General features: G+C 45.2%; 2 protein-coding genes and 1 non-coding gene across 4 annotated transcripts in view; 2 read left to right on the forward strand and 1 right to left on the reverse strand.

The window, feature by feature from the left end:
• Nucleotides 1-376: 376 nt before the first annotated feature.
• LOC142594766 (Z30 small nucleolar RNA) lies at nucleotides 377-474 on the forward strand. Its single transcript, XR_012831573.1, has one exon. It is a non-coding gene; the product is annotated as a Z30 small nucleolar RNA (small nucleolar RNA).
• A 3,204-nt stretch (nucleotides 475-3,678) lies between these two features.
• On the reverse strand, nucleotides 3,679-6,191 carry PEX12 (peroxisomal biogenesis factor 12). Its single transcript, XM_075719995.1, has 3 exons — nucleotides 6,066-6,191; nucleotides 5,174-5,718; nucleotides 3,679-4,493 (listed from the first exon to the last, which is right to left on the reverse strand). The coding sequence occupies exons 1-3, from the start codon at nucleotides 6,189-6,191 to the stop codon at nucleotides 4,094-4,096; spliced, it is 1,071 nt and encodes a 356-aa protein (XP_075576110.1). The 3' UTR covers nucleotides 3,679-4,093.
• A 225-nt stretch (nucleotides 6,192-6,416) lies between these two features.
• Nucleotides 6,417-23,153, forward strand: part of AP2B1 (adaptor related protein complex 2 subunit beta 1) — an 81,254-nt gene continuing 64,517 nt past the window's right edge. For both annotated transcript variants that reach the window (XM_075720079.1, XM_075720080.1), the window contains exons 1-5: nucleotides 6,417-6,453; nucleotides 10,673-10,730; nucleotides 12,831-12,936; nucleotides 14,208-14,343; nucleotides 16,103-16,348. In XM_075720079.1, coding sequence (XP_075576194.1) covers nucleotides 10,694-10,730; nucleotides 12,831-12,936; nucleotides 14,208-14,343; nucleotides 16,103-16,348 — 525 coding nt within the window. In that variant the 5' untranslated portion in view covers nucleotides 6,417-6,453; nucleotides 10,673-10,693. The remainder of the gene's footprint in view (nucleotides 6,454-10,672; nucleotides 10,731-12,830; nucleotides 12,937-14,207; nucleotides 14,344-16,102; nucleotides 16,349-23,153) is intronic.

A 23,153-nucleotide genomic window follows, 5' to 3' on the forward strand; every position in this document is an offset into this window, starting at 1 on the left:
AACAAACACACTCTCTGTGGAGAAGCTACATCTATACTGATGGTACAAAGTACCACCTCCTCCGTGCTGCTGTGTGAGAGAGGTGGGTACTGAGGTGGGTACAGGAAGGTAGAAACAGCAACTCGGGGCTCAGTTTTTAGGCTTGTAACAGCCATTCCTGTCTCATCTCCCAAGGGTCAGCGTTAACTTACTGCAAACTGTCCTGTAGAAAGCCATGTGACCCTGAAAAGAATTAACCCAGAACCCAAGTTAATCTGTGTTTGTTGGGGGTGGGGAGGTGTGTGTTTGTTTGCTTTTTCCTCTAGAAAAAAACCTTTTCTATTCTAGTTCCTGACCTTCGAGCAAGCTCTCTACTGAATGGAAATAAATTTGCCCAAAGCAATGATGAGCGAAGTATACTCTGAACTGGTATTGCTGAGACTTTGTGTCTTTGCTCTGACCAGGGCATGATCATGTAATCTTCTCTCTGAGCTTATTTAGGCTAAGCTCATCTAGAGTAAACAGCTTTGCTTCTTGAAACTTTTTGACACACCCTAAAAAATATTGAAAAAATATTAAGATTTTTTAGCCATTTCTTTTATTGGCAGAAAAACAAAATCTTGATTTGAAAAGTGAGTAGTGCAAATACTTGTTTGGATTCGCGTATCTTGCAGCAGTGCTGGGTTTAGTACTGAGCTTGCAGTGAGAGGGGTTTTGTTTTTCCTCCTATGTGCAACATGGCTTACAAAACTCCATATATTCTGCCACTGTATCTTCTCTGTTTGTAAATGCAGCGCAGGCTCCATAAAACAGTTTGAGCTGTGTGTCCTGTAGACACCTCATTAGCAGTTGGTTCAGCCGTATTATCATCTAGTGATTGCCAGCACTGGGGCAGGAGTATTTTTGGAAGCAAGTTGTGGTGTTGGGCCTGGCTTTGGTGCTCTGCTCTGGATGAAGTGCAGCCTGTTTGGGTGGGAAGGCTGGGCTAATCAAGCAAGTACAGGAAAAGATACAGAGCTATTATCTAATCTAGTTCTTATTCTCTTCCAGGTCTTGGTGGCAGCTTTACCTTCATTTCTCTCTTCCTGTGGAAAAGGAAGCATCTACAGGGAATATGTACCTAGGAGTATGGCAGTGGTGGTTGTCTCTTAACAGGAGAAGCCACGCGGTTTCTGTTAAGGAAGTAGGGAAAGCAACTCAGTTGCTAATACATTAATCTTTTAAGGGTATCTAGATGAGCCCTGAATGTGGCTTAGATTCACTAAGCATTTTTTAAAACACTTGCAAAGTCAAGTTCTGATGGTAATGTACTGGGCAACTCCAGTGCTGCTGTTAATGTTGATGTAATTGTATTAAGCAACAGAACAAAGCATCCTGAATGCATGTATGATACGTGACTGTATAGAAGTCACAAATTTGTATGCAATTCCAAAGGTTGGTTTAATAAATCTTTCCTTGTCTATCTTTAGACTATCATGGCTTTAACAACACTATTACAGTCAAAAAGCAGATAAATGGAATGTTTGTATAACCCAAATCGGTTTCATAGCTTTTGTTTTAGACAATAAACCTGATAAATGGGTATGTATTTGGCTACTAAGGACAGGAGGGTTAGAAGAAACAGTCAAATCCAAGTTGGTGTTCTGCAGCCACCTGCAGGAACACCGATAGAACCTGGCAGGTAACTGCTGAGCCTGTCACCATTGTGGGCTTAAAGCCTGTTAGTCAGCTAGGCATTAAAGAGCAATTTAACATTCAAAAGAGTAATTACAGCCGTTCAGAGCTGTGAGGCTTAGGTGTGGGTGGTTCTGTGCAGGTCTCGGAGCTGCCCGTGGAGCTGGCCAGATCTAAGTTTGGCAGCGACGGGTGTTGTGCAGCGTGGTGTGGGGGGAGGCGGAGTGGAAGGCAGTCAGGGCCCAAAAGGCAGGCATCTGGTGGCCGTTCTGGGGAGAGGAAGAGAGGTTAACTCTGGGAGAAGGAGGCGTGAGGCCCTGGAGCAGCGTGTGTGCAGGCAGCGTGGTTGGGCTGTTCAGCAGTCAGTGAATCCTGCATCAGAGGGGAGGGTGGCGCGGAACTTGCCCAAGAGCTCTGCAGTGCTGGTAGGCGAGTCAGCATCGATCGGCCTTCTGTCCCAGGTCTGCCCAGCTTCTCACTAAGCAGCAGACAGAAAATTTGAAAAGTATAGGAAGGATAAAAGGAAAATAAACCTATCCTGAAACTGAATCCTCAGTCAAATCCTTCAGGCCTTATTTAAATGAGCAGTTGCACTAGAGTCAATGGGACAGTCAGGCCCACGTCTGTCTAATCAGACAGGTTATTGTAAGATCGTGCAGCAGCAGTGGAGCGTCTTGGATGCTGGCTTTTCACAGAGATGATGATCTACCTGTGTGAAGCAAAACTGATGTAGCAAGTGATGTGAATTAATATCCAGCCCAAAGCCAGCTATGTTAAAACTGATTTGAAATCTCAGAAAAATCTTGCACCCATATGTTATTTCTTTTCCAGTAAGATGTGTGTGCTTTTACTGGCTTTCTAAAGGAAGAGAGGTGTCTATGGATCCCATGACTACTGGCAAAAGGAGACAGTTTTTATTGTTATTCCATAGTGGCACAGGTAGAAGAGTCTGGAAGTTGTATAGAGATAGTAAGACAAGTGTTGGGGACAAATCTCATTTGTTACAATAGGTGTTTTCCACAGCATCTTTGGGATGATGCAAATTACTGTATTTTTCCACATTATTCAATAACCTTGCTATCTTGCTTACAGGTGAGGGAGGATATTGGAGATTTTTATCTTCGAAGCAGAGCTAAAGTGGGGAGAAAATGAGATGACTGGTTCAGTGGATTAAGTGTTAGAACATATCTCTTAATCTGGAGAGACCTTGTGCTTTGTGCAGCAAACATCACTCTTCATATTCTATAAGCAAAGTCACCGTGATGTCTGGAGTAGCTAACTGCTGCTCCCTAGAGTTGAGTCAGGAAAAAACCCTCCATCGTGAAAAACCAGGTGTCAAGCAAGAGCCAGCCATAATGTCACATTTTCTTTTTTCTCCTCTGTTCAATGAAAGGATGCTTTCTTATGATATGAATGTGCTACATGGTTGGGACTGGAATAATTGCAATGTAATACTTAAATCAAACATAGACATTAAAGATTCCCAGCCTACAAAATACTGATCTTATATCCATTGTCTCCTGCAAAGATGAAAGCAGGTTTAGTCTCCCTTATGTAAATAGAGACCCTAGAGGAGCAAGCTCTGTTTTTCCAAATCTCAGAAAGGAAATAAGTTAGGTTCTCAATCAAGAAAGACTTTTGCTTTATAAAAGCAGATAATAACAGAGACTTGTTTAATAAAAACCAACTCTCATCAATTGTCACAGTTGCTGCTTTAATCTGGTTTGTCATTTTTCTCCCTTGTGCAGAAAGTGTCATCTCCCTCTTGTATCCTTGTTTGTACACATCACCCCTTGTTCCTTTACAGAGTCAAAAGCCTTAATCTAGAACTGTTGATGGGAATTAGGGGTGTGATGTTGTCAATTCAAAGCTGAGCAGCCTGAAAATGCAGGGAGACTCTTCAAGAAGAGGATGATCAGAGCAGAGGCTTAAGCCTGTCTCTACTTCTTTGACAAGCACTGGTGCCAGAGCTCGCCCCAGGCAGCACGAGCGCCTGGGAAGCTGCTAAGGGAGGAATAACTCGCCTAGAGGATTTTCCCTACCTCTTTAATTTGCTGGCTCATGCCCTCGAGCAGGACTTTTACCAGGGGTGCTCTTTGATCCTCACACCTGCATTCTTCTAATCCAAATCAACGTTTCTTCCCTTTCAGTTGGTCTTTGAAGGCGTTTCTGTGCCGGCTGACAGATTGTGGCTGTCCAATCCCTCTGAAACTCACAGGATGTTCCAACAGCTAATAAACAAAGGGGAGAGCCTTACCAGAATTCACAAAGGCAGCAAAGCTCTGATGTACCACCAAGTTCAAAGGAGCTTTAGAGCTCACTGATGAGCTGTCGTGGTCAAAAGTCTTCTATGGGGCATAAGAAGGGGTGAATTTAAGCTTACTGCTACCCAGCTGCTAGCGTCAGAAATGTACCTCTCTGAAGGCAGAGGGCAGGCCTTTCAGCTCTCAGGAGAGTACAGTTTGACAAGATGCTGCAGCTCTGTGGCGTAGCCTGTGATCGGGCAGCGCTGGTGAGTCTTCACATAACTGTACACACAGCGGTAGCAAAACACAAAGCCGGATGTGGACAGGGCTGTGGCATTGACACGAATTTTGCGGCACAGAGGGCACACGGTCTTCAGTTTGGGTAAGAGAGCTGAGCCGGCCCCGTGGTCGAGGTGCACAGGGGGTGGAGGAGTTGGGAGCGCTGTCAGAGATTTGATCGTCTCTTGGTTTTCTGAGGAGTACCACCAGTCCAGGAACTGGAGGAAGAACACACTGACGGACAGCCCGGTGGACAGGGAGAAGGCAATGCCACCCAACGCCTTCCTTGCTGCTGACTGCACTTGTGTTTTAATGCTGTAGCAGAGAGAGAAGGCATGGAGAAATTGTTACTACTGCACATTTGTCCATCTGCAAACGATGGCAAAAAGGACTTGAGGAGTAAGTCACTGCTTTATACAGCTTCTTAATGCTAAGGAAGTTAGTCAACATATCCCATGTTTGTAATGAGGCATCTGCTAGGATGTTTCTCCCAGATTCTCTGTATTTTAACAAAGCTTCAAGTCCTGTTTTGTTCAGAAGTCTAAATTGGAAGAGTTTGGATTGAGGGGACTTGGACCACAGAGCGTTTCACTCATGGATCATCATTTTACTGGACATGAAATGTGGTCATGACTAGCTGCTGCTCAGAAAAATCAAAGAGCTAAGTTTCAGTCCTTTTAGCAATATTGTTGCAGTCTAATTCCCTTGTTAGAAAAGTGCAGGTGAAGACTGAACAGGATAAAGGCTGGAGTGCCAAAAAAGACCCCCAAACATTCACATTTTATTACCACAAAATCTTGTGAAGCTAGTCCCTGCTACTTACAGTTCCTTATTTACACTAACAATATACCCTTTTGGAGCACATTTTGCCAGAGGTAAACTTCATCTTGAAGAATTTCTGGAGAACAAGACAGTTTTACTTGCAGCATCACCTCTAAATTAACACGCCCCCAGAACCCCCTAGAGAGCAGCAGCTAAGCCATGTTCGGACATACCTGTGTGTTTGACTTGAGGTGGCTCCAGCCAATTTCTTCTCCAGGGCCTGGATATCCTCCGCAGTCAGTCTGACCAGGCGAACACCCGCCAGCCGCAGCATGGGTGAATGATGCTGAGCTTTCCCAAGGATATAGCACAGTTGCTGGATAAGAAACCAGCCCTCCCAGGTCATGTTTACAAAGGGGTAGGCAGCTAGAAAGGCTCTGTAAAAGCGCTTCCAGGATGATGATGGAGGGTGGATGGAATACTCATCCTCTTCCCTCAGGCTGGACACCAGTTTCTCTAGCTTTCCTTTTAGGTAAGGAACAAGAACCAGCAAGAGGAGAGACTTCCAGTGCTGCCTCTTTGGCAGGCCAGCAGTGGCCAGAAGTTGCTGCCTGGGATCTCCTATTGGTATCCTCTTTAAACTATAGAAGTTTTCAGAAAAGGAGGCACTGCACCTGGCCAGATAGTGCTGCTGGAGCAGCAAATCCAGAAGGAGGTAGATCTCATCAAACCAGTGCCAGAGGAAGCCGTATCGGCCAGGATTAGACTCAGCAAGCACCTATTGAAAGGGACACAAAACGGAAGGAAGTGGAAGTGGAGTAATGTGCTAAATTATAGTAGCTACAAATTATGCCTCCAGTTCATAAAGCGAGCTGGGTGGGTCAAAACTGTGATGCTAGCTTGTGAGCATGGCCAGGGCTAAACCCTGGTGATGAATGGCTCAGCACAGAGCTGTGCACCCTCTCCAGGGCCCCTCTCTGCAGCAGTTTCCCCACAGACATCTCACCCTCAACACACCGTGACAACAGTCCTGCTCCCCACAGCGCCGCGCCCCCAGGCCTGCGGGGAGGAGTGCGCCACCGGCCCCTCCCCTCGCCCCAGGCCTGCGGCCCGCCTCGCCCTTACCTTGACCAGGTGCTGCAGGGCGGGTTTCACGGCGGCCATCAGGCTGTCCTGGGCCACCGCCTCGAAAATGGAGGGCCGGTCGTCGCCGGCCGAGGCGGCCGTGAGGTGGGCGCCGAGCTCCGCCATGGCGCCGGCTGCGCCGCGCCCCGCCCCGTCGCCAGGGGGAGCCCCCGCGGCTGAGGGCACGCGCCTGGCGCAGCGGAGCACCGCCCCCCGGAAGCGCGGCGCGGGCGGCGCTCTGTCTCCTCCCGCTCCCCTCTATGGTGGCAGGGGCGCAGCCGCTCTAGGCGGGGTGGGGGGGTTGATTCTCGCGAGTCCTCCTGGCCCCGCCGCCCGGCTTCCGGTTCCGCCGCCGCCGCCCCCACAGCGGTGTGTCCGTCCCGCCGCCGTGAGTGGGGCCGGGGGTCCGGGAGGGGTCACTGGGAGTGGGGGGCGGCACTGGTGGGGCACTGGGAGGGGGAACTGGGATAGGGTGGGGAGGGACCCTGGGAGGAGGTGAGAGGCACTGGGAGGGGGGACTGGGGTAGGGTGGGGAGGGTCCTGGTGGGGCACTGGGAGGGGGTGAGGAGCACTGGTGGGGTGCTGAGGCAGGGGGGAGAGGGTCGCGGGTGAGGTACTGGGAGGGGCTGGAGAGTCACTGGGAGGGCTGGGCAGGTGGTGCGGAGGCGCTGGGAGGGGCCCTGGGGGGGCGAGGGCTGGGAGTGGGGACTGGGCCGTGGGGGCACTGGGCAGGGGCGGGGGTGAGCGCTGGGCCCTGGCAGGGGGTGCTGGTCGGGGGTGCGGTGGGAGGGCAGGTGCTGGAGGTGGGTGGGCTGGGCTGGGGCTCAGTGGGACTGGGGAAGGGAGGTGGGATGGGAATGAGCAGAGCAAGCTACCGGGATACTGGCGGGACTGGGCAGGGATGGGGACTGGGCGGGCACTGAGGGGGACTGGGCAGGCACTGGGGGGAAGCCGTTGGAGCTGGGAGCACTGGGGAGGGGAGCTGGGATTGGTGGGGGATGCTCCTGCAACTGGGGGATACTGGGAGAGGGCTAGAGGATCTGCTGAGGGCGGAAGGCTGGTGGGCAGGGGGTTTGAGGGGGCTGGGGATGCCTGGGAGGGGAGGGGGTGGGTGCTGCGGGTGGTGGAGGGGCTGTGAGTCCTGCTGTGGGCTGAGGCTGGAGGCTTGCGGCGTGTCGGGGGCTGGTGGCAAAGCTGGGACTGCAGGTCCGAGGAGTGAGAAGGTGATAGGAAACACAGGGTGTTTGAGAATGGGGTGGGGAAGCACCATCTTGCTCCCCAAGATGGAAAAGAATTACCTGCCCCTAGCACATGCTGTTAGGTCTGCAAGTTTCTGAAGTTGCTTTCCCTTTGCCATCTGTGTTTGGCTGCTGCATTTAGTTCCCTGATGCTCCAGTGGCCCTGAGCCACACTTGGGCTATTGTGCAGCTACTCAAGAGGCTTTGCAGGTGAAATGGGTGCAGATAAGAGGTGGTGGCACCAGTTGGAGTGTAAGCCAGGTTAAACTGGGGATTCCTTCAGAGATTTAGGGGTGCAACATTGGATTGTTTCAATGCTAGGGAGCTTGGATCAACACTGAGGCCTTAAACCTGCCACCTTCCTGTTTACACCTGTGTGAAATCAGTGGTGGGGAGCTGGTCAGGCTGTCGTTGGCATTGTGCATGGGGCAAAGCAGGTGTTGGTCAGACACAGGATCCAGTTTTCTGTGTGGTTTTGGGCTGAGAAGGCTTATCTTTCTGGTTATGATGGTTCCTTAGTCTTTTCATTTAATCATATTTTTGGTTCAGTCTACATTTAAATGTCAAGCTAATGCTTATAGCATTAAGCATTGCCAGAGCTTCTGGAGAAGTTCCTGTATTTCATCTCTTCTTGTTTTCTGGGGTTGGAACAGGAGCCTTTTGCTGTCAGCTTGAACACCTCTTACCTGTTTCCACCTTAGCAAGTGCTGAACACAGAACGATAGTAAGGAAGGTGCAATCTGATGTAGATTTTCTCCTAAAATTGCAAGGTTGTTCATGATGTTGTAATTTATCTTGGCTCTCCTCAATTTAGGTTTGTGTACAAGAAGCCGGCATTTTCTTGAGTTATTTAAACCATTGCTATTTGTGTATCTGGGCTATTTTGTTTTTGGCCTTCATCTGGGACTTGCTGTAAACCATGCTGAGTTTGCTTAGCGGATGAGATAATACTCAGTGCTGCTAGTAGGCTGTCTCTGAACAATGTGCAAAGCAAGCTCCGACATACATGAAGCAAAAATCTGCGTGCTCATGAGAAAAAGAGCTTTCTCCTGTGTTGTACTTCGAATACGGTAGTTTGTTTTTTGATGTAAGTCAGAACTTGTTTACATCTATCAAAACACGTTCTAAATACATGTGCTGTGCTTAGCGCTATAAGAGTCTGAGTGTTTCTGGGATTTTTCATGTTTCCAACTATGTGATCTGAAGTTAGAAAAACAGTGAAATGTCCTGGTTTTGTGTTTAAAGATCATCTCTGAAATTCAGCAAGGTTTCTTCCTCTGTGTAGCTTTACGCAACAGGGATGATGTGTATGGTGGGTTTCTTTCTCCTGGATTTTCTCTATAATCTGCTGCTCTGGCCACTGTTAAAACAATATCGGACTAGGTCAGCTGGGAGGTATGACCCAGGTTGATAAATCCACATATAATGCAAACAAAGAAGAGCAAGGCTGTGTTCAATGCCTTTTGCATGGCACCATGCCAAATACTCTCAGAGGAAAACATTTAAGTCATCTTTTAAGCTGGGCTCAAATCCGAAGGACTGTGTCAGCATTAACATTGCAATTGAACATGGGTTGTGTTTTTAATTATAAAACAATACCAACAACATCTGCTTCTTTTGTGATGCTGTGATTTTTTTGCTAGAAAGATTGCAATGTTGTGGCTCATGCAGCTTTCCCAGCCCAGCCTCTGTTTTGTAAGGAGGGCAAACCTCTGCTGAAGGAGAAACGCAATTCTGGAGCTGTCCCCAGGCACGGTCTGTGCTCTAGCTTGGCAGGAGCAGAAAGGGAGAAAAATCAAACCAAACCCAGTAACACCGCCTAATTGGGATGAGGCGGTAACCACACAGCACAGGGCAGGCAGGAGCTCCGGAGAACTGGGCTAAGCAACAGGTTGTTTCTCATCTGGTTGTTTGGCAGTTGGACAAGCTTACAACTGCTCTGCGTTGCCGTGCTGTAGAGCACATTGAAGGTGGGAGAAATTGTGGCATTACCCCTCAGCTGCTGCTGATGGGAATTTAACAGCTGAGGTATTAAACTCATCAAGGTGGATGGGGGAAAAAAAAAAGAGTGGTAGTGGTGTTGGGGTTGGTTAAGGGATGAGGAAGTAAAGTCTTAAGAAACAGCAAGCTGGTTGCACTGCTGGACAGTGTCTTGGAGTTCAAAGCTAAGCTTGTCCTTTTGTTGCTGAGCCAGCAAGACCTGCGAGGTTTAGGGGCAAGACAGGCAGCATTTAGGGAACTGATGACGTGGTGCTTTGCTTTAAGGTCATGGAAGTATGTACAAGAGAAGGGGAATTGGGGAAAAAAATAGAAAAAAGGAGGAAAGAGGTAGGAAAAGCCTTTTTTGGGATGGTTTTAGGGTCATAGGTTCTTAGCACTGATGCAGACTGTTTAATCAAAACCAGTAAAACTGCCTGCTCTCATGCTCATTTTTAAGCCAGTACTTGAAAATTGTTTGAGTCATGTTTGTCACAGAGCTGGCAATTGTAAGAATAAAATGATGGATATCTACATACGTTTGGGCAATCCCTATATTCAAAGGTATTAATAACTTGGTTCCGCAGAGCAAGAAAAGTGCTGGGGAGACCATTCTCTCGGCTTCGCTAAGCACTTGCTGGCCCAGCAGCATTTTTTGGTCCTGTCCGTAAAAATGCAGTGTAGTGCTGAAATAGAGCTTGTGTATGTGTCAGAGGTGGCGTGTCAGATCTTGGCAGAGAAAGATTTCGGTATCAAGCTTGAGAGAACTGAAAAGTCATGGCTTTCTTTTCAAAAAACTGCTTTGCGTCTCCCTGGAACAAAAGAAGGGAAAGAAATGAATGGGCCTCGGGGTGGGTATTGCAAGTAGGGTTAATTGTTCCTTCCATCAAGATGCAACACAGCAAAGTATCGTTAGGGGGAGTTGACAGTTTCCTTTGTCTGAAACATGGACTTCTTGCTTCCAGTCGAGATATTAAATGTGCAGTGCTTTTTTTGGAAAACGAAATTGTGTACCCAGGGGAAAGACAGCTGCAGAACATGTCAAGATCTGCTGATTATAAGGAGTTAAAAACTGCCTTTTCTCTTCTGAGATTGAGGGTTTAAGCTGTGCTGAGCACTGCTGCTTTCCTAGCCTGTCCGCCTCAGGCTGTTGTGTTTTTGCTAACATTGTTCATCTGAGCCCTTTAAATCCCTGGGTTTGCCAAGTAATATCAGCAGCAGGTGCAGAATGAAGATTGTGAAACTTGTGCCTGTGGATGTAAAGCATTTGCTTCTTCTCTTATATTATGCACTCACCAACTGTCCTTTCTCTGAGTTCCTGCCTTGCAAACTGGGTGTTGTCAGCTCTGAATGCTGTTTGACTGCTTGTTCTTTTTTTATTATTATTCTCAGGTGCTTTAAGGAACTGGAACCATGACGGACTCTAAATACTTCACAACCAATAAAAAAGGTTAGTGTTAAGCTGGTGCAGTGGATTGGAGGTGGTGGGTGGCTATTTTTACACAGCTTTTTTAACTGCATGCAGAAGAACTTGTGCTTTTCTGTTAGCTCTGTCCCTGTTTCTTGTCTTAATCATCCAGGGAGAAACTTCTAAAGTAGGTCACATGGTGACAAAAGACAAAACTGATGTATTATACGGTTTTGTGATGCACAAAACGATCCAAATTGCTGCTTTTTCAAGGATCAGAGAACAAAACATTGGGATTTGAGTGCAGATCTGGTCAGAGACAAAGTTTTAATGGACAAACAAGTTCAAGACTGAGGATGGTTGTTCCATTGGGCATCACAGGATTAAGTTGGTTGAGAGACATTTAGTATTTAAAGTATAAACGTATATCTCTACAGCAAGCTGTTGCAAAGATAATGGGGTTTCCTATTGCCACTTCTTTCAAAGCTACAGTGCTCCATTTGACTTTCCCTTGGCTTTACCATAGGTGTGTTGGTCATCTCACCTCAGAACAAACTGCTGCCATTAAAAATGGGAAGATGGAAAACGATATTTGGGGACATTTTACCCATTCACCTGTTTCAGCGGAGGACTTGTTCTGCTGAAACTGTCCCAGGCAGATTTTTTTTTTTTCCTAACCTGTTCTGAAACAAAACAGTGTTTATCCCAACTCTTGCTGGCTGCAATTTAAGCCTGATACTGCTCATCTTTCTCCAGTAGATGTGGAAAATAGTTCGCATTAACCTCTCCTTTTCAGAATGGCTGACTGTTTCGGATGAATGCTTGCCAGTGAAAAAACGAAGTGTTGATCTATTCATGTTTCATTAAGCTTCAGAATGAGCTCATAAATTAAGCAAATGCAGTTCACATCTTTCTAATGAACAACTCTTATCTGGAAGTTACATCCTAAAGCATCAGGCAGATTTTTCTGGGATGGCTGCAGGAGGCCAGCCTGCGCTGTCTGGGCTCTAGTGAGCACGCTGCTGCTGCTGCTGGCTCAGCTCTGCTCCGGGGCACCATCTCAGTGTGAGCAATGTGAGCATCTCTTTCTCAGGCAGGAGGTGTTACAAGTGGTCACTGCACTGCATTCTTCAGAACAGTAACTTCTCTTCTTTTTTTGAAGCACCTGTTAGTCTTTATGTGCCAGGCTCTTCAGTAATTAGTGCTGCTGATCTGACAAAGTGGCATTGGTGTACAGGAATCGAAGGTTAGGGGCTAGAATGTATTTTGTCAGAGATATTTTGATATTTGTAATGTGTCCTCAGCCTGTGGCTTCCAGTGGGAATATTGCTTGTTGTCCTTCCTGGGGAAGCTGTCTGTCAGTTGGAAGTGTTATCCTTCTCGGACCACTTGCTCTGTCTGGAGCAGGTCTGATAAGCTGTCTTTTGCACACGTTGCTTTATTTTGCAAACTTGCTTTGCCACCTTCGTGATCCAGCCTGAACCAACTTTCCATGCAGTAATATCTGGAAGAATTAGTGTCATGGAAAAGACTACTTTGGCAACTTCAGAATCCAGGCGAGCTGTGTTACTTGCTGCTTCTGTTAGTAGTAGCTCTGTCTTTCTAGCTTGGAAGGAATTTGTTCCACTGGACTAAATTTGTGCTTTACTGTTTCTGCCACTGTGTTTCACAGCATTTCGGCTACGCTGCGGTCTGCTGTTTTCTCATTGCATTCACAGGAAGCAGGCGATGATGAGCAAAAGTTAAAAAGTCTGGGCAAAATTCCTAGCTAAGTTAGTTTTTTCTTGCAGGCACTAATCTGGCGTCTCCAAGTTTCTTTTCATCCTGGTTATGTAATAGCTGCCTCTGAGAAACAGACGCTACAGTGGTATGGTTTAATGTTCTAGAAGTGGGAGAGCTGCAACATGCAGCGTGGTTCTTCTTAACTGCTTTTTCGTTAGCAAGTTATAGCCCATATCATTCTCTGAGTGTCACAGCTTTGCTTCTCATTGAACCATGTTCTCCATAAGGTCTGACAGCTTCCACATGTTGCTGTACCAGTTTTATGGGAACAACAGGCCGAGGAAGTAAAACATCACTTTTAAACTATCCCTAAACCCTTTTCTTCTCCCAAGAGGCTCAATCTGTTTTGTCTTCTGCCAGGAGAGATTTTTGAACTGAAGGCTGAACTCAATAATGAAAAGAAAGAGAAGAGGAAAGAAGCTGTAAAGAAGGTTATTGCAGCCATGACTGTGGGGAAGGATGTCAGGTAAAAGCAACTTTTCTTGTACCTGTAGGAGCTCTGGTTCTCCTGGGACTCTGTTGGGTGTAGTGACAGTCATCTCCATGGAACAGCTCCGAGTTTGTCGTATCGGCTGGGTAGTGAGGCTGGCTGTGTCCTTGCCTATCCTATGCCTGAGTCACAGGTTTCTCAAGCTCCTTCCTGTTACTGAAAGCAAAAGAAACAACCGTTTTCAGTGCTGGTTTAGCTAGGTGCCTATTAGCCCTTTTTATTTAAAAACCCATCCAGAATTCAAGCATTTAATATGTCAATTTAGATAATGCTTTCTCACTGCTGGCTAGCCCAGGTTTTAGTGTTATGAAGGTAATTCCAAGTGTTTTTCTTAGCCTTACTTGTCATAGTTTAAATTTAAGGTACACTTTAATATGAGTGGTTTTTAAACTGAACCTTTGCCTCATAGTGGCTAAAGGACACAGGCATTTACCTTCTGCAACACCGTCCCCAATACTTTTTTGTGTCTTTGAGGCAACCAGGAAAACTTGCTTGAGTGAATGCTTTCTCCCTTCCAGCTTTTCCTGTTACTGGAGTCTACCATGAAGTTGTAATAGTCCTGGATTCATGGCAGTGTGGTCTGTTGCCACGGAAATTAATATCAGGTTGCAAATTTAGCATCATGACTTCATTGTAGAATGAAGGAACAGATAAACTGGAAGGAAGAAAAACCAATCTTTTTGGCCAACAGCATTTGCCCTTCACCTTTAGATCTCTACAGCATACCTGAGAGCTGCAGATACCCTTGTGTAACTTCCTGTGTTCTTCTGCAGTGCTGTTTACAGATTGCTGCTTGATACTTGAGTGAAACTCAGCTTGTCAGCATTTAAGCTTCTAAAGACTCTAGAATTTACTAGTCTGAAATTTGGCAGGTTCTTTGTAAATGTCCTGCATTACCAAAACATTTTTAAGCAGATTTTTTTCTTGTGGGTTCATTTCCAGGCCTGGAAATGAACAAATTTCTTGTTTGGTGAAATCCCCAATTAAAACACTTTTAGGAAATTGCATTAGCTTTCACCTGTTTCAGAACCAACCAATGTTAAAGCCCTAGAAGAGTTTAAATGATAAAGCTATTAAAAAAGCCATTGTAAACTATTTTGGGAGGGAAGTTGACCTCTCATTAGACAGCAGGGTACTTAAAGTGGAACTCCAGTTTTCCTGGCTTCCTTGATATTGTTACTATCCCCTTTGCACACCATGTAGGCTCACTGCTTTTTCTCTGTTCTTGCTTACTGTTGTCTATCCAGCTCACTCTTCCCTGATGTTGTGAACTGCATGCAGACTGACAACTTGGAGTTGAAGAAGCTGGTCTACCTGTACCTGATGAACTATGCCAAAAGTCAGCCAGACATGGCCATTATGGCTGTCAACAGCTTTGTGAAGGTAACTCACTCCCATGGCCCATCGAAAAATAGTTCAGCGCAGTGGCTGTCACCATGTCTCCTTTGTCCATTAGCCTTTCTGAGCTGTTGTTTATCTCTGCTTTTGTACTTGAGTCTCTGGGCTGGGGGTGCTTGTGGAGGAGCAGAAGATAAAGAGTTGGCATGCTAATTCCAATGGGTTTGGGTCCCCTCTCTCACTTGCTGCTGTTAGTTATTGCAGAGGAGATGACCCTGTAAGTGGTTATGAGAGAGCCTGCTCCAGGAAGAGCTGCTTGTATCATTTTACTAATCATCGTTAAAGACCAACTTCTGGTACTGGATAACAGAAGTTACGTTTTTCATCCTCCAGCCTTTGTAGTATCTCTGTCATACGGGTATCTAGTTCTTGTTTGAATGTTTCAGCTGTGCTCCATGTGGAAAACCTTTATCTCTCGTGAAACTGGAAGATGGTTCACTGGAAAAATAAGAGCCTGATTGCTGTATTGCCTTTAATTCTGTTGTCAAGTTGCCTCTCCTTACCTAGGAGATGTTATTTCAGTCCCATGTTATCTAAGTTAAAACCTGGTGCTTAAAGTTTGAGATTCCTCCTAGAGCACTATAAAATCCGAGACACTGGGGAATCTGATCATGTTTTAAGTTTCTAGCATGGTGCCTGAGGGTGAAAGAGGTGAGAGGACCTAGGCTGAGAGCAGGTCTGCTCTTGTGGCCAGAGATGTGTCTACCTCCCTCTCTGGAAAGAATATTGTCCGTCATGTCTGTAAAGTGTAATTCTGTTAGAATGGCCTAACAAACAAACATGCTATTTTCCAGCTCTGTGCTTTTCCGTGCAAAGAAATGTCTGATGTCCCTTTTGGCAACTTGAGGTACAAGTGTTAGTAAAGAGAAAGTGTTGACACTAGTTTGCACTAGCTCAGCACTTCACAAGCAGTTCACAGTTCAAGGTGTTGAATGCACTGGTAAGAAATGTCACTTCTCTTGTGTGTGTTAAAAGTGATGCATTCAGGTGTTTTTTCAGCTGTAGGAAATTTAAACAGTGAAAGGTAAATGTACCTTATGCTTTTGTAGGTCATCCTGCATCCATCCTTCTATAGGCTGATTTTGGAGGAGTGTTGCTCAGAGACATAGATGGATTGGAAGTATGGGGAAATTACATAGGCTTGAAGTATAAAGTGTTAGATTCCCTGCTGTGATTTCATGGCCCCAGCCCCCCATCAGAAACACACCTCTAGGGTAGCCTTTCCCTAGTGCTTCATATGTTGCAAACTTAAGGTATGCTTGTGTCTAGAACTGATGGCCTTTGAGGAATAGACCTTGATGACTTTTGCATTGTGTTTAATTGTTGACTTTTCCCATTATATTCCCTTTCTCCTTTAAACCAGTAAGGCTGGAAAACTGTATTTTATTCTGTCTGAAAGTTGCCTGTGGCTAGCTTTTGGGTGGTGAGAGCTGCCTCTCTAGCTTAGCTGTACTTTGGATTTGGCTGCTAGGTCATGTTGAAAGAAGTTTTGCCTGGGGAGAACCAGGGGACATTGGCTTCACAGTTTTACTATTTTACAAGCTGTCATAGCCTGAAAACATCTTGAGATGGTGTAGAATGTTTCTGTGAACCAGTAAGTTCCACCTTTTATCCCTGATCTGAAACAATTGCCTTTTTTTAGCATGTAATCAGAGAGAATGCTTTTTGTTTGAAATAAGAACAGCCTGAAGATATCAGTGGCTAGAGATGCAGATTTTTTATTACATATTCTGTCCGGTTGCAGGACTGTGAAGACCCAAACCCTCTCATCCGTGCTCTGGCTGTCCGTACAATGGGATGCATCAGGGTGGACAAGATCACGGAGTATTTGTGTGAGCCTCTTCGCAAGTGTCTGAAGGATGAAGACCCTTATGTACGAAAGACTGCAGCTGTTTGTGTGGCGAAGCTGCATGACATCAATGCCCAGATGGTGGAGGACCAAGGATTTCTGGATTCTCTGCGTGACCTGATTGCAGACTCCAATCCCATGGTAATGTATACGTCCTTCCAGCACATTGCTTGACTTGGCAGATAATCAGAAATGTGAAGGCTTTTTAATTGCAATTGATGCGCTGTGATGAATGCATTGGTTAGAGAACACTTGTTGCCTCAGAAAATAGGAAGTACCTTCTAGTCTTAGATCTGTTTGTGCTTTTGCCTGTCTTGCCTGTCGTGAGTGCTGCAGCAAAAGTTTAACTTTCTGGTCAGATGAGTCAGAAGAGCAAGAAATACTCAATGCCACTACCTTGCTGACAGCTTGTAGCTGTTGCCTTCCTGCAAGCTTTGGCTGCTCTTGGAGTAAGAGGTTACATGAATTGATTCACTAATGCAGATAAATCCACTGATCTGTAATGAGCGGGGAAAATCAGTGCTTATGTTTTTAATATAGTTAAATGAGTCGTCAGAGCAGAGGTGGAGATCGAGACCAAGAATTTCACAGGAGTAAATTACCTACTAAACCAGTATGTCATCGTGGTTGATGAAGGGTCCATTTCCACACCAGGCATTTTCCACTATTATTTTGTAATGAAAATATGGTGGACAATGGATTGAAGTGCCCCACAGCATAGTCCTTTCATTTAATACTTTTTCCTGTGATCTACCAGAATCCAGTGAGCATACTGATATAATTGTAATTCCTATCAGGGAAGAAAACTTCTGCACCTTGATTTAACTCAGTTTAAGGATGTGACTGCTACTCTTTTAGCTCTCTTAGAGCACAAATCTGATTGACTCTGCTTAAAGACATAATTTCACATTGTAAGGGCAGGTCTAACAGCTCTTTCTATGGTGTGTGAATCAAACTACATAAAGCAAATTGCTGTCCTGTTGCAGCTGTCTTTGGGCAGCTCTGGATAACTCAAGTGCGGGTGGTAAGTTGCTACCCCTTTAGTAGGAGAGTGCAGGCTGCTGATTGCATTTCTTATGGCTTTCTAAAGACAGTAAAACTAAAGGTGTCTGGCTTTCACAGGCACAAGGCTGTGAGTGGTGGTGCCTACCAGAAGAGAGAGGCACCTATTGCCTCCCATATCTGGCTCTTTTACAAGCTGTTCTTTTTGTATACCTCCCTGATTCTTTTTTTTTTTTTTTATGCCAGGCTTCTGCATGAATATTGATGACTACTTGAAGATGTTCTCTCTGTCTAGGCAATTTTGAGGCATATAGGGGAACACCTGCTTTTTTTAATTTAATGTTGAGGTTGTGCCTTGCAGCCTCTGAAAGTACTTGATTGGGCTGCTTTAGTTCCACTTAAATACTGGCCCCTGGCATTCACTAGCTCACAGGCAGCAATGGAGTGTGCTGTGGAAAGGGATATAACCTACTCTTCTCCTAGCCTTGGTTCCAACCCTTTAATTTTCTTCTGCCAATTACAGCCACATGGATGTGATTTAAGGAGCTCAGGCTGAAAAGATGTGGTACTTCAGGAGAAATTAATAAGGTTTTACTTGCCCTTTCTGCTTATTGATCTCTATGGAACTAACTTTTGGTAAATGAACCATTGGCTGTTATAAGAGCACCGATACCTATTTCAAAAGTACATTAACTTAATATTGTCTTAAATGAATGGAGGGAAGAGAAGAAATACCAAAGGACAGTGTATGCTCCATTTGCTAAATAAACCACCAAAAGTAGCACAGGGATTCCTAATAAAACATCAGTACAACTAATGAGCTCCTTGGTGGTAATGAGGATGGGCTGGGACAGCAAAACCTTTGCAGCTGCTGCTATTGATTGCAGCTCTACAGCTGCTGAAGCTGTGCAGAATCATAGTACCTGCCTCATGTCATGCTCACCTGCTCTTCCTGAAGCTGAGGATTCCCAGCAGGAGAATGTAATTTGGAGGAGTGATAGTGATGAAGAGGAGAGGCCTGTGGTGTGTTTTCAGATCTGCAGACTTTGAGAGGATCATGTGGCTGGTGTTTGGTGTACTGGTTTCACAGATTTTACTGTAGATGGGGCATTATATTCTTGCTTTTTAAGGTGCATGGGGAGAGATTTTTATCAGGTTTGGGGCTCTTAGAGCTGCTGACTTAATACAATATTTAATCAGGCTACAATTTTTAGTAGATACAGACATTCCTTCTAGTTAAACTTATTGCTTTGGTCCTTTGAAATTCATGCCTTTGTGGCACAGTGATTCCCTCAAAAGTACAGGAGCTATCCACCCCTAATTAAGGTTCATCTTCCTAGCCAAACCATCCAGCTCATTGCTGCTTTCTCCATGTGAAACTCCAGTGGGGGTTCCTGATGGCCAGGAGTTGTGTTTGCCGGATGACTTGTATTTGTGTGCAAGCTGATATTTATTAAGGTATTTCTCCATGATCAGGTGGAATGCAGCCCTGCCTGGAAGCTTTTTTTAAGTAAAATGCATGTATCAGTATCAGCTATCAAAAGAAAGATTACTGAAAAGAATGGTACAGATGGATCTATCCTTATGGCCTGTTCCTCTGTGAATGGTGCATCTCAATCATTGCAACCTGTTTTCTGAGCTCAGCTCATTCATATTTATATTATAAATGTTTCTCCACTTTTGATGACTTGTGGAAATAGGCAACATTAGACACTTAATGAAGCAGAATTTTGTAGACAGGAAATCCACACTTGTTCTCTCATCTGAGAAATGAGGATTTTGAGCAGCAGCTAAGAAAAATCCTGTTGAAAAATAGTCTTCAAGAAGGGTTTTATTACGATTTTGTAATTGGCTGCCTCTAGCATATGAGCAAGCACTAAGCATTCTAGCTGGGTGCTGGGTAGAGTAACAACTCCATCTGTGGCTTGCTGATTGCCTTGTGCAGAGATCAGAGTGAGTGTTTCTGTCAGCTCCAGTCGTCCTCATCATAATGATGTCTGACTAAGTTGGAGGTGACCTGGTCAGAGATGTTTTGACTTTGGCGGTTTTGGGGGTGGGGGGGTGGGTGTTCATATTTTTGGACTAATAGTTTATTATCATAGAATCATGTAAACGGAGACTGGGGATGTTTAGTGCATTGCTTTGAAGTCCTATTGTGATGCTGGAGGTGCACAGCCAAGGTGCTTTCCCCCTTTATCTGGGCTTTTTGTTATCAGGATCTGGCCTTTGTTCAAATACGGTAACACAGTGACCTTTTGAACAGATGTAGGATTGCACCCTTCCAGATGAGCTGGCTGTAGTTGTGTTTAAAGGACTGATACCTGAGTCTGGTAGTTCACTAGCTTTTTCTGAAAAATAATTTCTCCTGGATTAATTAATTCAAACTTCTAATTGCATATATATTGATATGGATATATATGGCAAGTTACCAGATGGGTTGGTGGCTTACTGCATTGCAGCTGAGTTATCTCTGATTTTTTTACCTTGTGCGGGCAGTGGGCCAATAATGCATTCAAGGGCATGGTTCAGTTACTGGGTGGTTTCGCTGCAGGAGCTTGATTGTGGATGGAGTCTTTAATCTTGTTTTACAGATGGGCCTAACATGCTTGTGGCTGCCCATTGTCTATTGGGATCCTGCTGAAGAGCTTCCCTCCATAGAGGGAAGCCTCATTTCTTCCCAGAGCTGTCTTAAGGCAAACCCTTCTTTTTTGCTGTGCATTTCCTTGCGTGAAGCTCAGCAGAACGAGGTCTGGATGAACATAAGCTAGGACTTGGCTGCTTTGGGCTGTCAGCGTGCTGCTGGACTTATTCAGTCCTAAGGGCCTTTCTTGCTGGTAACTTTGGTACAGCACAACTCAGAAAGCATGTCCTCCCATAATGTTGTTCTAAGAAAGTACAGTTTCAGTATGACATCCCAGGATTTTTGTGTACTCCTCATACACAGGATGGCAGGTTACTGCAGAACACCATTCACACCCAGCAAGAGCAGTAGGTAATAGTGGGGTGAGAGGGGTAGGTCTGTTATACACCTACTGATGGCCAGAGGCTCTCTGAAATCTCGGACAAACTTTTTTTTTATTTTTCCTGATACTGTCTCCTTCTGACATTTGTGAATCAGACCTAATGACTGCTCATCGTTGGAGCAGCTGCTGAGCCCTGGTGATGCAGAGCAAGGCCACGAGATGGCAGCAACTTAAAGCAGAACCAAAGCTGGTGCTTGACACCTGATTTTGTGCCTAGTTCCCTCCTGGCTTTTATCACCACACTTCTTGGTTTTCTTCAGGAATGTAAATATTAGTAGAAAAACATAAGAGGAAATCCATCTTAAGCCTTACTGGTCTTTTAATATTTGAATGGAACAACCTTTCTCTTCAAATATTTTCAATCATCGACCTTCTAGAGTAACTTAACCCATGGAATATTTTTCTTGTCAATCTACCTGTTATCCACATGGATTAAGTTAGGTTCATGTCACCTTCTCCCAGTTCTTTTCTAGGTGCTATTGGGTTTTTAATTCCTCATATTCTGCGTTGTCACTGTGATGCGCTGGATCAAAGCTTTCATAGGTGTGGCTGTTCTGCTCCTGTGTTTTCGTGGGCTGCATAGACATAGTGCTTATGTGTTATCCAATAATATGTCATGTTTTACACCAGCTACACGTCACAGTTTACTGGGAGAAACACTATTGAGAATCAATACGGAGTGAACTGAGATCACATAACAAGCTGATGAGTAAATACACTAAGTGTGTGGAATATACTCATAACTCTTTTGTTGTGCCTGGATTTTTTTTTTTTTTTTCCTTTAGCATTTAATAACGTGCACTAAGAAGGGAATCTATTGAGCTCTAACAACTAGAGGTGGTGAGGTCCATCTTGATCTAATCAGAATTCCCTCTAGCGGTATTGAGTTTCTGTAGTTCACAGACTAGACTAAAAACCTATTGATATCAATCACAGTGCTTTCTTGTGTCTCCTGCTGTGACAGCAAGCCATGTAGGTTCCTTCTCTGCCAGCCAGAACTTCAGGGTGTACATTTGGGCTTCCTGGATGATCTTATGGAGGAAGAAGGTCCTCATTTTGTTCTTTTTCCTACTAGCTGGCAAGAGTGTGTCTTTCTGAGACCATGTCCTGAGAAATGAGCCTGTTTAGAAACAGAAGGAGCTTTTGCCTCCTGGGCTGTCCTCTGCTGCATACTTTGCAGGAATTTTATCCCTCTTTGTTTGTGTAATAAAGCTGAGAAATGAGCCCCTTGCTGAGAAACTGTTGGTGGTCCTCCGAGTCCCAAAAGGACTTTGTGGGAGGCAGTCTGGGATGCGGGACTTCTCTTATACAACAGGGAGTGGAGCATCACCTTCTTCATAGGCACAGGAAAGCACTTGTTCCTCCTGGGGAAACTTGGACTTTTCACAGCTGTGTTTTTTCCCCTCTGCAGCTGATGTTTCATCTAGTACAAGGAGTGAACCACTACTGCTGGATGAGTTCATGATTCCTGTTCATGAAGGTTGTAAGGATTTGAAAATTCACACCCTAGTATGGAGCTGAATATTGCTGGGACCTGTGGGCTGTGCCTCTGTAGCATGTTGGGGGATGTCTCCAAGATACCCTGGCTGCCTCAACAGCCATAAAATGTCCTTCTTCTTTTCAACCTAGGTGTTGCAGAATGAAGGCTGGATCTTGAAGTCTCCCAACTATGTCTGTGTTGGTCCTGTGTGTGGTTTGGGTTTTTTTCATCTGTTTGTGCTGCAGGTGGAGATAATATTTCCTTTTGGGAGACACCTGATGGCATTTGTAGGCATCAGTAGGTGGAATTTGTTTACTCAGTGTTGGATATGTTACAATGAAGGAGACTGTTGCTTAGGGGCTGATGAAAAGTGGTGGCTTTGCTTTCGGGCTCCTTACAGGGAATTCCTGCTGTTTACATGAGGCTGCCCAGGAGGGAGAGCAACACTTTTTGCAAAGCCAGCAGACAGTCAGCCGTAGCAAGCTGGAAGTTAAATAGGTAGAGGCTGCAGAGGAGAGCTTATAAAACAGTGGCTATGTTAATGTATGTGGTGGGATGCTTGAAAGAGGTAATGTGGGTGATTACCAGGGGAGTTCAGAAGCCAGCTTGTGTGTCTGTGTGGCATCAGTCAGGCTGCAAAATTTTAAACTGGGGGAGAGCTGCTGTCTGTAATCAATGGTACAGCTTCTGGTTAGCCACTCTGACTCTGCTTGCTCTGCCTGTGGAAACCCAGTTTAGGCTTTGGCTGAGCTCCTGCAACTGCTTCTCCAGAGGAAGGCTGCAGTCTGACTGACTGAGTGGCTAGTTTTTTCTCCAGGTTGTCATCCTAAACAGGGCTGAGGTAATTTCAAGCCTGTATGTGGGACCTGCTTGTTGTTGTTTTGGTAGGCTTGTGGATGAGTGATCCTTGTCTTGAGCACTTTCTATAGAAGCCGTGCTTTTCCCTGCCTTTTGAATATTGGCACTCTGGCAGAGAGATGCAATGAGTTTGTATGATAATGCATGAATTTCCATGACTCTGCAGAGTCTGTCGTCCCAGACCCCTCATTTATAAAGCTTAATTGACAAATTCATCCATTGGAGACCTGTCTCCTTCCAATTACTGCCACAAGTATGTGCATAATTTCCAAAACGTTAGTCTTGCTGAATAGATCATTCCAGGATCTCTAACATCAGTCAGAGTGCGGGGGAATTTTGTTGACATGTGTCTAGATGTTACATTTTCAATAGGAATAGACACTTCTAGCTGTTGACAAGCACCATTTGTCACAAAACGCTGTGGCTATGATGTTTTGTAATTCCGCACCCCCTGTTTTAGGGCTACATAAGGTTTTTGTTGATGCTTAGCTGGTGCCTCTCTTCTAAAGAGCTGCTTGGATGAGAGACAGCCCTGTGTGCCACTGGATGGTGCCAGTGAGAACCTCTGCAAGGAAAACTGCAA

The sequence above is a fragment of the Pelecanus crispus genome, chromosome 12 (assembly GCF_030463565.1).
Source record: "Pelecanus crispus isolate bPelCri1 chromosome 12, bPelCri1.pri, whole genome shotgun sequence".
Lineage (NCBI taxonomy): Eukaryota > Metazoa > Chordata > Aves > Pelecaniformes > Pelecanidae > Pelecanus > Pelecanus crispus.